Source organism: Aedes albopictus, chromosome 2 (genome assembly GCF_035046485.1).
Source record: "Aedes albopictus strain Foshan chromosome 2, AalbF5, whole genome shotgun sequence".
Classification (NCBI taxonomy): domain Eukaryota; kingdom Metazoa; phylum Arthropoda; class Insecta; order Diptera; family Culicidae; genus Aedes; species Aedes albopictus.
In genome coordinates this window covers 110,069,214-110,082,461 of record NC_085137.1, presented here as the reverse complement: position 1 = coordinate 110,082,461, position 13,248 = coordinate 110,069,214, and the positions used below count along the sequence as shown (strand labels likewise).

Sequence of the window (13,248 nt, the reverse complement as noted above, 5' to 3'; positions counted from 1 at the left end):
CTGTCCAAAATACATGAATTACCCTATCCATTTCTAAACTACCAACAGGAAACGAATCAAAATAATATTGATTTTAAGGATTTTAAGGTGAAGTTTTATGAGGACATTTTTTGATTTTAGAACATGATTTTTAACCATCAATTTATGTTTGAACTTGACTGAGGACGTTTAAGATAATGCTCTGTGATTAATGACCATACATTTTGCCTATTTCTTCAAAAGCTGTTTATTATTAGCTTTACCTTTCTAACATGTTTTGCATCTTTTTATATTTTGTCGACCTGCAAAGCATATTTAGACGAGCCATACTAATACCTCTAGTTAATCGAAAGGTAACTCTTGCCAGCGGGTTCTCCCCTTAGTGCGCGGCAGGGCAGGAGATAGAGATTATAAATGTGCGTCTGAACGATTGTATGGGTATTGTGTATTAAAATACAAGCCGGAGACGGCCGGAGAGGAAAGTAACGGAGAGAGCAGCCGAACCTCTGGGACGGGACTCCGCCGAAGAACGATGAAACTGAAAACTGAATCGAAACGACGACGATTCAAGCGAGCAGGAGGCATAGCATTTTTCACTCCACCACCATCTTCTCGTCGTCGCTGGTCGGACTAGCACAGCCTATGCTATGTGAGCAGAGTTCCTCTTTTTTACTCGGTTCACTTTTTTTTGTTAATAATTATTACAACAATGGCGGACATTAAAAAGCGTCTATAAATAAAAATAAAATAATTCTGCAGTTCGGAGTGTATGACGGGTGTAGGAAATAATAGAGCGGAACTAGTGCTAAACGATCTGTGATCTGATTGGAAATGTTAGAAAGTGAAAAAGGCAAGTGAAAAGAAAAGCAATCGGCAATAAAGTAAGAATAAAGTGCGTGTGTGAGAACAAAGAGCGAAAGAAGCAGCTAAGCAGCAGTGTGATTTTAGAGGGTGGTCTTCTGGATTGGGGCTCCGTTCCGGCAAATGGATTCCGGTAATCCTCTTCTCCGTCAGCAGCAGCAGCAAGTTCTTCCACATTTGGAACGGGAGCACCGCCAGCACCACCACTACCAGTACCTCCAGCCTCCGCTTCAACAACAGCAACAGCAGCAGCAGCAGGCGGCAGCGGCGACACTACTACAAGTGCAGCAACATCACCATCAACAACAGCAGCGAATTAAAACTGGTTGGGGTGCGACGTCAGCGACAGCAGCAGCAGCCGCCGCGGCATCGTCTTTCATACAGAATATTGTCAGCACCGCCGGCAGTAGCACCAGCGGAGGAGGAGAGCTTTTGATGTAAGCGTTTCAGTGTTCTTGCCTTTATACTCACTTTTATTTGTACACTCTCCTTATTTCATTTCAATGTTCGTTTCTCGTTCCACACGGTATCTTCTCTCTCTCCATGTCTGTAGAGTGCAGTGTCTGAGGAGCTGCACGTCTTGTCTGACTCCCACAACCCAATCGTCGAGGGGGTTTGAGAGGGCGGGGGTTTCCATCAGAAACAAGGGAGCGGCTAGAGCAAGTACAGGAAAATCGAACTGGAATCTGGTTACCGTAGGTCGGAGCGCACCTGGTTTGATGGCTGCGACGGGGGGAAAACATATGTTCTTGCTGTTGAACGGTCCAGCTCTACGGGGAATCTATTATTTCATTCCATCTTCTCCGAGCGAACATCAGCAAAAAGCCAAATAATGACCCGGTCATTATAGAGATGATTGGAAAAAAATTGCTGCGGGAAGCGTGAACGCGCGAAATTGATTACCGCCGAATACTATTTTCGCACATCTATCAAAACAATTCGATGCGGCTTTATGTATACATTACTCGATACCAGATGTGCTGTATTTCTTTCTGAGCCGGTCAGCCTTTTACTGGTTGTGTTGCTGCGTATACGCTATAGTGCATTCTCTCATCGTGAAGCTTCCATCGTCAAATCAATTGGCAAATGTTCTATTTCAATATGTAATATGAGAGATGTTTGCAGCATTTCTGTACTGCGAATGAGCATAATCCTTAACTTTGACAGGAAAAAGAAGGTTCTATCTTCCACAAACTATTTTCTAATTCATGATCTAATTGATGATGTTTTACAATCCAAATTATACTCGAATGCAGTTCGTCGAAAAGCATCCAATAACCTTTTATAGTTTCTAATAAATCAGCTGAAAAAACTTCTTCAAGATTAATCCAATAATTACATTCTCTAGAAGAATTCCAACCAGCACCATTTTAAAAATATGCCCAGTTTTCCGTTTGTGGTAGCTGCTGTTCCAATGCAATTTTTGGTGGTATTTGTAGCAGAGTACTGACGTGTCATGCAGAAGTGCCGAGAATTCTCATGAAAAAATAAGATCATAATAGGGTGACAATGGGTATTATCGGCAGGTTTGTTCTCTTCGTCATGGGGGGTTTTTGTCAGCCAAATTGCCTGAAAGTTGGCCATATAATTCAGCTTAGTGGGGAAGGATTTGAGACCAACTCTGACTTCAATAGGTTTCAAAAAACCTTCAAACACGAAGAGAACAAAACGGCCGAGAATAGACAATTTCCCCTAGGTAGTTTTTTTTAATTAAAAAGTTAATAATTAATATAAAGAAAATTATGTATTTTCGCTAGTTTTGATCTCTTCGTAATGTTTTTTTTTTAAAGATGTTGAACACAGAATTGACCTAAAATCCTTCCTAACCAAGCTGAATTATACGGCCAAATTTCAGAAAAATTGGGCAACAAAAACCCCTCATGATGAAGAGAACAAACCTGCCGATAATACCCATCGTCACCCAAATTGAAATAATTAAAACTGCATAATTGATTAATATTATAACGTGATTTTATTGCGTTTGAATACCTTTGTTTTGATAGTTAAATAAACAAAACTGTTTTAAATTCCGTGGATAGAATGAGTTCAATCGATAAAATGACAGTTCGCCCCTAACAAAAAACAATCCTTTTAAAAGCTTTAAATGCATTTTTAAAATAGTTCTCGGGCGTCAAAAATGATAAAATTGTGGATTTTGAGGCGGACATTTCGATTATGGCGTAATCTGGATACCCCTAAAATCCCAATTGCGAGGGGATGTAAGATCTCTCTCGTTTTATTAATATGTTCTATAGTTTACTGTTCGATCAAATCTTTGGGTCGCTGTGTTGTTGTATTCTCCATTTTTTACACAGTTACCCAAACACTCTTTAAACAGCGTCAAATTAGGCAAGAAAACCCCACGCAGCTTGCCGAATTTAAACGCAGAAATTTAACATCTCTTCATATACAAATCCAGCTCATTACTACAAAATCTAGTATTTTTCCGCTTATGCCCTATTTTGCTTGCTTTGGTAAATCAGGGAATAACGAATATTTTTATTTATTTATTTATTTACATATGCGTAATGCATGTAGAGTAAGGAATTCTCCTTTTTAAATTTTACAATAGGATGATTTCTTCACTTTTTTTAATGCTGACAATTCTTATAACTAATCTTTACTCTTATAGGTAATTTATCTAATTTCTTGTCTCAATCCATGTCGTGACCTCTCTTCGGAACAAATCTAGATTGAGTTTAAATGCATTTAATGCAAATTTCTTAGCGACTCTATAGCTAACGGAAGTTGGTTCCAATGAGCAATGCCACGTACAGAGAAAGTTTCTCCATAGTGCGAAGTCTTGTATTGTGGTAATCTAATATGTTTATTACGCGTGTCACGAAATGGCTGAAATTTATCAAGTTAATACATATGTCGGTTTTTCATTGCGTAGTTTATGAAAATTGTATAATGAGCGAACATCCCAATAGTTATTGGACACATTCTACCGTGACGTTACAACGATTTGACGCATTTTCTGTCAGATTTTCCGCTATAACACGTACATTCGACCGTAAACCCTCAAATATTTTTGCATAATTGGATTCCTTGTAAAATTTCCAAAAAGTATGATCTATTGAGCAGTTAGTTATTGAAAAAATATGTTTAAAATGGAAATTAGTAGCGTGACGTTACAACGTTGTAACGTAACGCTACTCATCCCCATTTTAAACATACTTTCCCAATGAGAACTAACTTTTCAGCAGAACATACTTATTGGAAATTTTACAAGGAATCCGAATATGTAAAAATATTGAGGTTTTACGATCAAATTTACGAGTTATAGTGGAAAATATGCCAGAAAAGGCGTCAAAACGTTGTAACGTCACGGTAGGATGTGTCATTGATGATGGCGTGTTACATTAGAGTATCTGGATAGGTTAAAAATCCAACGAACGCAAACATTCAAAACTAGTCGTAGTCTTTGTAATGCTGCAACTGAAGCATTTAAGGACGAGCGGGACGATCGAGGGAACATCCGCCATTACTCTGTTGCTACCTGTTACTACTAATGGCTAGTTTCCACTTCGTACGTACTGTGCATAAAGATAGGACAAGAAATGGTCAAGTAATGATTCCGCTTCAAAATTACTTGAGCAGTTCGAATATAGCAAGGAAGGAAAAAAGTGTAACACACGTAACGCCTCCCGTGCGAATCAAATGGAGCTGTCACTTTTCCGTGCGGAAAAATAGTCCGTGCTATTATTCCGTAAGGAAAAGTAACGTTTCTCTCCATACTGGATCAGTTGTCAAAATTACTTGCGATAGAAATCAAAATTCTGTGCGATAGAAATCGAAATTACCATCTTCAAAATTGCGAGGCGAATTGTTAGAAAGAGAGGAAAGATAGGATACATAACACGGCGTCACGTATCACCTTAACAGAAATTCGCAACCGTAGGAAAAATGTGGAAGTAAAAATGTTCTTAACAGTCTTAATTTAACTTCACAGGGTAGCATATTCGCAGTGATTCTAATTGTGCGAAGCCCGTTATAAACCCTGCTACATTGTAAATTTACATGACCATCCCATTCTAAGTCGTTTTGTAAAATTATTCCCAAAACAGGAAACTTATTAACATAATCCACAAAAAACTACCAATTCCTATGCTTATACTCATAATACAACTAGGTTCCTAGACTAGATGTTTAAAAACTGAATTTAAACGATCAACGATCAAAACGATCAATTCTGACTATACATGTCAATGGTTGGTCCTCCGTGATTGATCTGAACTGGTACCAGTTGCACTGTGATCCAACTGAATAAGGGGCTGGGACATTCCACTTATTCTCAAAGTGCAATTTTAGCAGCTCATGCATATTTGATCAATAACGGCGCCGGCCAAGTCCTTATAGTCAGCTGGGAAGGGAAAGGGATGTTAGAGTGTACTGGTTGTTGCTACTAGAGACCGAGAGCACTCTGCGTCCCACAACCCGCACGGACTGGGGTATTTGTTAGACGGAAAGGATGGGAGATCTGGGAGTCACCGTTGGGTCGGTGATGCGATCCATGGATAGGGTTATTTATAGTGTTCGTGATAGATTGTGTGGTGAATAAGGTGAATAAGGTCAAGCGGCACAGCACGCTTTGGTTGCATAACTTATAGGCGTTATATATACACTGTGCTGTGAGTGGAAGTTGGAAGGGAGGGAAACGACTTTTTTCAATTCGTTTCTGGTTCTAGCGATGGCTATGAACATATGAATATACATGAGTTGTATATGTAGAGAAGAGAGAGTGAGAGAAAGTGGATAGAAAGATACAAAGTAGGATGAAAAGGACGGGCCAGGGATTGAACCCATGACCTTCTGCATACGAATCAGAAGCGGTAGCCACTAGACCACCAAGCCCGTCGATGTTTAAAAACTGAATTTAAAGCAAAATAAGTAATTGATATAAGCTTTCCCATTGAAAATTCGAATGCAGGTTTATAGTTCAAAACCTTAATGTTTGCAGTAAAAATGTTCACTGTACTCTTTCCTACACTCACAAGACAGTGGTTTAATTTTCATTAGCGAAAATTTCAATTTTGAACGAGAACGCTGCTTTGAGTTTTCCATGATGACGATTATGTGTATCAATGACGACTACGAATTTTCGCCAGAAGTTTTGCTAGAAATATTTTCATTTTCTAGTTCAACCAACAATTTGTATTGCAGTTTTAGCTTTTTTGAGAATTATTTAAAAAACAACAGCAACTGCGTTAGTAAATTTCCTTTAAGATATTACACACGTAGGGGGAGGCGGGGCAGTACGGACCGACACCCTCAGGTTTTTATATGCTTAGTAATAGAATTTTTATATTGCTTAGTTAGAGAACCCAGTCAGATTCCCTCTGGTTTTTGCCAACTTTACCTAGCATGATGACATAAAAGCTTAGTATATTGATACATGTATCATGTCAGAGTCTATTAAGCAGCTATTGTATACGAGTATAAACGAAAAATTTGATTTATCCATTTCAGATAACGTTTTCGAAAAATGGTTATGTTTCACGAACGTCTTCAAGCATCACGGATCACTACGAATTTCGTATTTTTTAAACCTAGTTAGGTATTTGATTGCAAAACAACTAGGGAATCGTGCCACTTGGGCGGTGGCTTCTATATTCGTCTGTTTTCCACTATAATTCAGTCAAATTTGAACCAATTGACACAACTTTTGGAATGTGGTGAGATAGGTATAGTATCTACCCGTGTACAACATTTCATGTCAATTGGTTCAAAATTGACTGAGTTATAGTGGAAAACAGACGAATATAGAAGCCACCGCCCGAGTGGCGCGATACCCTAAATGCGAGAATACGAAATTCAATGGCTTCTTCTGAAACGTTATCTATATAGTATCCTAGGCAATTTTTTTGATCGAGAAGTTTTTTACTGATATTTTTAGTATTTTACAATCATTTGAGGGGCCCAGAATCAAAAGGGTGTAAGTATGTAAGAGCTGAGCACATAATAAAATTCTTCAGATTTCAAGCTTTCAGGAACTTTTTTAAGTTTGTTTCTACGATGTTTGGAAAAATTACAATATATCTGAGAAAATTTGGTTCATTTTGAAGCTCCATACATTTGGTATGGGATGAAAAATTGGTCAAAAACTTTAAACCTCATTTACTCGAAAGTGGGTTTTGTCACTTACACCCCTTTGCTTCTAACCCCCTCATTTGCAGTTTTGAGAAATTGGGAATTCAAAGTATTGCTACACATTTAACTTTGAATACCGTGTCCGGTATTTTCTGACAAAATTTAAAAAAAAAGGTGGATACTGCAATAATGGATTGTTTGCCTTTGGACCCGTTTTTGACATTTGGTGTACTGAGCCTCAGTAATCTGATTACAGAAACTACCAAAACAGTTCTTCGTCAAGAAAGTACCGAACAAGGTGATTCAGGATTGGGTGTATAGAGAATTTCTTGCTGGAATTTTTGACGGAATAGTTCTGACGTTTCATGTAGAAGGGCCGGGGCATTGCATGATAAATTTCTGATTGTCTACCTGAATTTCAAAATTATCCAGAATACAGTTTCTTATGTGCGGCAAAATTTCTGGCTGATTATTTGATAATTTTATGGTAGAGTTTTATGAGGACTCTTTGATAGAAAACATGCATGCAGTTGATCTGAAAGACATTATTGATGGTATAATTTTCAACGGCATATCAAGCAGAACCTGCGGTGGATTTTGGAGTAATTTTTTGACAAATTTAGGACACATTTATAGAGGACCAAGTGGAGATTTTTTTATGGAATAGAGAGATTTCATGTTAAGGGACGTTTAATTTTTCTCTCTGACTTTTTTCGTGTCCGTAAAATTCGATTCGGCGGATAATTGCGGAAAGTACCGTCAAAGTGTCGTCCTTCCGGTGCGCCGATCCGGGCCTCAGTGGGAATGGATCGAGTGTGGTCGCGGCGAGCGGGAAGTTTTGTGAGGTGGTGAAATTTTTGTCGTACAAGTTCGCTGAACAACGCTAGACGCCATGAAGAAAAAATGAAGAGGGCAAGGAAAAAATGTGAAGTGCTGTAACCGGTTTCTTCAGGAAATTGTGCGACGTTCTCGTAGCGGTTTTTAGTGAAAAAATAATCGGAAATTTGAGTGCTCATATGTGCGCCGTACGCAAATTTTTCGCCGAAACGCCGAAGTGCCGGGTTGTAGTTGTATTCCGTTGTTGAGGCATTTTGTACTATGCCACCGGCTTCGCATGGAAGGCTCCGCATAATTTGTAGTATGAAGTGTTTGACTAACAGCTGAATCCACCAACCGAATTTCGAGAATCAATGCAGAAATACTATGCACTAGTGTTATTTGGATCAAAAGTGATGAATTTTTCGACCCGAAATGAAACCACACACTCAAATTAAACCAATCCTTAAGATTTAACAACTGGTCATCACTGAAGCGGAGAAAATCAAACACACACTCCCCCCCTACCCAAGCGGATCCAACGAAGCGTTATTCAAATTTGGTGAGAATGTTTCATGATACTTGTTTTACCTTTTTATTTTCATTATTTTATACATACAACACTATATTTTCTCATATATCGGAGCGTTTGGTACGGTATGTCCACGCATCCTTCCTCCCCTGTAGATTCATGAAGTGATTCGAAATTAAAGAAAATTCAATGAATTCGAAACATTTCAAAGAATCATCTTTGCGGTAAATGCTACGCAGTAGGCCTGGCCACTTTGATGCTTGTGTCATATCTCTGATACGCTGCAAGTATCAATACTGACAAGAAAAATAATCGGGTGTAATCTAACCCGATTATTTTCCAGGATGCTTTCTTGTACTGGCTGCGTATGTGTTAGATTAGATTAGATTAGATTAGATTAGAATAGAGAGATTTCATGTTAAGCTTTTGGAATTTTTCTGGCAGAGGCTATGAAAACCCTTCTGGTGGATTTCCGGAGTAATTCGCGAAAAGGTCGTAACTGACAAAATACATTTACAACTAAATACTCACAAACTTTCCTTGATATCACTTTTCTAACTATAAAAAATCACGGGTAGAGTAGAAGGCGTAATTCCATTCTATGTCGCACGAAACAAAAACAAGAATTACTCTTTCCACTTCTGGTGTTTTGTTTGCGAAAGTAAACGGCAAATCTGAAACCAAAATATAAGCACGACGAAAGCAAACGACCAAATTCTATCAAAATCAAAAACAAAGCGAATAGTAAAAGGCGATTTTGAAAATGATATCGATTCAAGGAGCATAGTATTGGGCGTATTGAGCATTATCGGGTATCGATTCGGGCGTAATAAAATAAATGCAATTTTTAGTGTAAAAATTACCGAATTCGTATCAACATTCGTACTGTATCCTTAGAAAATCAAGAAAATGTGTCAGAACTGTGTCATTTAAACTTGTTCATGTTGAATTAATTCTAAATAAAATTGGGATTACCAAGCTTCTAATCGCACCATGTGGGTTCGATTCCCGCTCCGGGCGATGAAACTTTTCGTAAGAATAGTTTCTCCGAATTCGTTTGTCCCTTGTCTAGTGTTAAGTTTCATTCAGCTGTACAGCCTCTGGCTAAAGACGTTGTCCGTGTCTTTTTTTTTTGTTTTAGAAATCGTATCAGCGAAATTCGGTTTTGTTTTTGCATTGTTATTGTTTTGTCAGTTACGTCCCATTCGCAAATTACTCCGGAAATTTAGTTTAGTATTGGCGCAGATATTGTCAATATCATACAGTAAGATTTTAGCAAATTTGTTCATCCATTTTATAAATTGTGTAGACAATAATTTTGTTGTAACTCGTCAAAAAGCCTGACAATTTGACTCAAAGTTCTTCTGGTGTAATCTTAGAAGAAGATCCTGGAGAAATACCTGAAGGAACTATGAGGGGAACCCATTAAGTTACTCCTAGAGGAGACCTAGAAGGAGTTCCTGGAGGAATCATGGAAGAAGTTGCTGGAGGAAGGATTTCCTAGATAAAAACCAAATAAACAATTCCTGGGGAGATCCCAAAAGGAATTCCTCGAGGATTCACATAAGAAACGCCCAGAGAAAACCTAGAAGAATCTCAAAAAAAATCTATCCTAGAAAGAACTTCTGGAGTAAACACTGGAGGAACTCCATGACGAATCTAAGAATGAATTCTTGTAGAAATCCTAGAAGAAACTCTTGGAATGATCCCGGAAGGAATTCCTGCTGGAATCTCCGAATAAATATCTGAGTGAATCCCGGATAAAAAATATTTGATAGATCCCGGTTGAAATTATTGAGGGATGGTTCAAAAAACCTTCTGGGAGAATCTTAGAAAACACCTGTGGAGGAAACCCTGAACCTGAAGATCCCAAAAAAATATAAATAAATAAATCCTGAAAAAAAAACCATCAGAAAGAACTCATGGAGGGATTTTTTGTAGAACTTCTAATCAAAATCTCAGAGACATTTTATGAGAATCCCCGGTGAACTCCTGGTGGATTTTTCGGTGGAACACCTGGAAGAACTTCACAAAGATTTTCTGTGAAACTCTAAAGAAAACCCATCGTACCTACGAAATGCCAAAAGATTCATCACAAAGAATCCTTCGTGGATCTTCATTAAATTCCCCGTGAAGCTTTGTCCTTGTATTTCTTCTTGAACTCCACAAGGTAACCGATAGAGTTCCAGCAGAATTCCTCCCACCGTAGTCTGAAATCCAATATTGCAGAATTTATAAGTAGTAGCCAACCTTTGTACTCGCTGTAATACTTTAAAAGTTTCCTCAGAATCCCAGCGCAATGTCTCTCATCAGCATTTCCCTTGGAACGCTTGACAACTCCGTTGGAATCTCATTTGGGATACATACTCACTAAACAGATTAAATTGTTGCGAAAGCCATGATTTTCTGCTTATTTGAAATGTTAAATGATTGTGCGAATGAAACAATCAAAGATTGCCTTGGTGTTCGCGACGTTTAATCTGTTTAATTAGCTTATGCTGTTAAGTGAATCCCCCTTTTATCCAGTGGCGTCTCGTAACCTCACTTTTTATCTGTTCAACGACCCTAAAACTTGCATTTACAGAGATTTCAGGATCAGAATCAAATTGAAAATGAACGATAACGAATATTCTCCTCATTATCTACAAATTACAAGCTAATTTGTTGAGCAAATTCAAGAATTTACATCCGTTGAACAGGTAGAGTTGAGGTTAGGGAATCGCCACTGCTTTTATCTGGATTTTCCCCAGAAGCCCACCCAAAAGTTATGAATTGAATAATTTTCCCCACGCGCGCGAAAAATTATATTTCAATTTCAATCACACTTTCTGAGGAAACGATGATATTTCTCTAAGTCTAAATCGTTAACAACAAGGCCACGAAACGCCAAAGAATTAGAACAATTTATCTAGCAACCACCGTATGTAGTGCTCTATTCTTCACATCCTTCTTAGCATCGTTTTGTTAAAATACTGTCAGTTAAACAAATGTCAAAATTACTAACGGAAAAAGGAGGAATTTTACTTGAGTGCTCTCCTTGGGAACATGAAACTTACCTCAAATGTGTACAGTACAAGCATCACACGCAGTGCATGAGACAAGATCAATAAAGCATAGCGTGGGCCTGTTAATGTTGACGTGATCTTGATTACGACTTCGTTCAACGCCGTATGAAAACTAGTCGAACAATTATTTCAGCTTAAATTAGTTAAGCCTTTTGATATTTTTATCCTTAACTAGCTGTCCTGGCAAACGTTGTCTTGCCAAGCAGTGGTGGTTTGACAACTGTTGAGCTCATAACAGCACCGCACTCTAGAATGATTTCATTTCGATCGTGTTGATTTTCTTCCCAGCTCATGAAAAATCAGTATTTTCACAACTTTCAAACTTGTTTAAATGAGTTTCGTAACTTTTTCTACATATAAACACAGCCACCATGAATACGAATCGAACCGTGCAAGAGTCATTCTGATCGGTTCATCCGTTTCTGAGTTTTTTTTTGCCTGAAAGCGAATTCAAATTCATTTTTATATAAGACTAGCTGTCCCGGCAAACTTTGTCTTGCCTCTTGCCGTCTTGTGGTGGTTTGACAACTGTTGAGCTCAAAATAGCACCGCACTCTAGATTGATTTCATTTCGGTCGTGATGATTTCCTTCCCAGCTCGTAGAAAATCAGTTCTTTTTCAATTTTGTTACTTTTCTAGTTGATTTTCGTAACTTTTTGTACATATAAACACAGCCACCATGAAAACGAATCGAACCGTGCAAGAGCCATCCTAATCGGTTCAGCCGTTTGTGAGTTTTGTTGCCTCAAAGGGATTTCAAACTCATTTTTATATATATAGACTAGCTGTCCCGGCAAACTTTGTCTTGCCGTCTTGTGGTGGTTTGATAGCTTTTAAGCTCATTTAGGCACCGCACTCTAGATTGGTTTGATTCCGATCATGTTGATTTTCTTCCCAGCTCATAAAAATCAGTACTTTATCAATTTTCCAATTTTTTGAGTTGTTTTTCCTAACTATTGTTTACATATAAACACAGCCACCATGAATACAAATTAAACCATCCAAGAGTCATCCCGATCGGTTCCTCCGTTCCTGAGTTTTGTTGCCTCAAAGAAACTTCAAACTCATTTTTATATACACTATATATAAGGTCTTTTTTTACACGGGTAGTTTTTCTGCTTTAACTCGGTCAATTTTAAACCTACCTATCTGATTTTCCGTACACAGGTAGTACTAACCGTGTCTACCTGTGTACAAATTTTCATGTGAATTGGCCCAAAATTGACCGAGTTAAAGCAGAAAAACTACCCGTGTAAAAAAAGACCTTAGATAGATATAATCAGCCCTTTGTGTTTCAGCCTTTACACGTTCTGCCCCAACCGAAATTCCACAAGAATCGCCTGCTGCATATGGCGCCAATTATAGCACACAATTTTGCAGCTAAGTTTCACTAAATATATCTTACAGCTATACCTATTGTCAGGCTATTGTACAGTTTAATAAAATTTAATTGAAGTTAAAAAAAATGGGGATTGAAACCGAAAATAATACACTCGATTTACTCGGTATTTGTGAGTCCCAGAGTTACCTATGGTCAGGTGGTCGAAACCTACGTATTTTTTCACGGAAAAATACTGCCAAAATAAGTCTTAAACGGGTACGCCATTTATGGTTGGCAAACGCTCCATGAACTTTTCGTAAAAATAAAATACATTTCCTTGGCTTTCTTGGACATAGAATATCCTCGTGCCTGCCACACGTCCAAAACTGGACAGTTTGAGATGCTGTATAACTGTTTGTTTGATGAATTGATCTCAACTTTAAACTCGGAACTTTTTTTTTTAAATTTCTTTTTATTCGTTAACAAGACTCGGACTACTAATATGCTGATTTTTTTTTTTTGCAACTTGTTACATAAATAACTATTCCTTGGCTTTATTGGGCATAGAATATCCTCGTGCC

General features: G+C 38.1%; 1 protein-coding gene across 50 annotated transcripts in view; it reads left to right on the top strand.

Moving 5' to 3' along the window:
• Positions 1–13,248, top strand: part of LOC109420654 (zinc finger protein 420) — a 63,977-nt gene that overhangs the window by 12,855 nt on the left and 37,874 nt on the right. For 38 of the 50 annotated variants that reach the window (XM_029852904.2, XM_029852943.2, XM_029852939.2 and 35 more), the window contains exon 1: positions 1,137–1,277. Coding sequence is in view for 11 of the 50 variants with exons in the window: in XM_062850232.1 (XP_062706216.1) it covers positions 964–1,277 (314 nt within the window). In the remaining 39 variants the exon portion in view is untranslated. Of the gene's footprint in view, positions 1–738; positions 1,278–13,248 lie in introns of those variants that run through there. The other 12 variants (XM_062850232.1, XM_062850236.1, XM_062850234.1 and 9 more) reach the window with 2 other exon arrangements.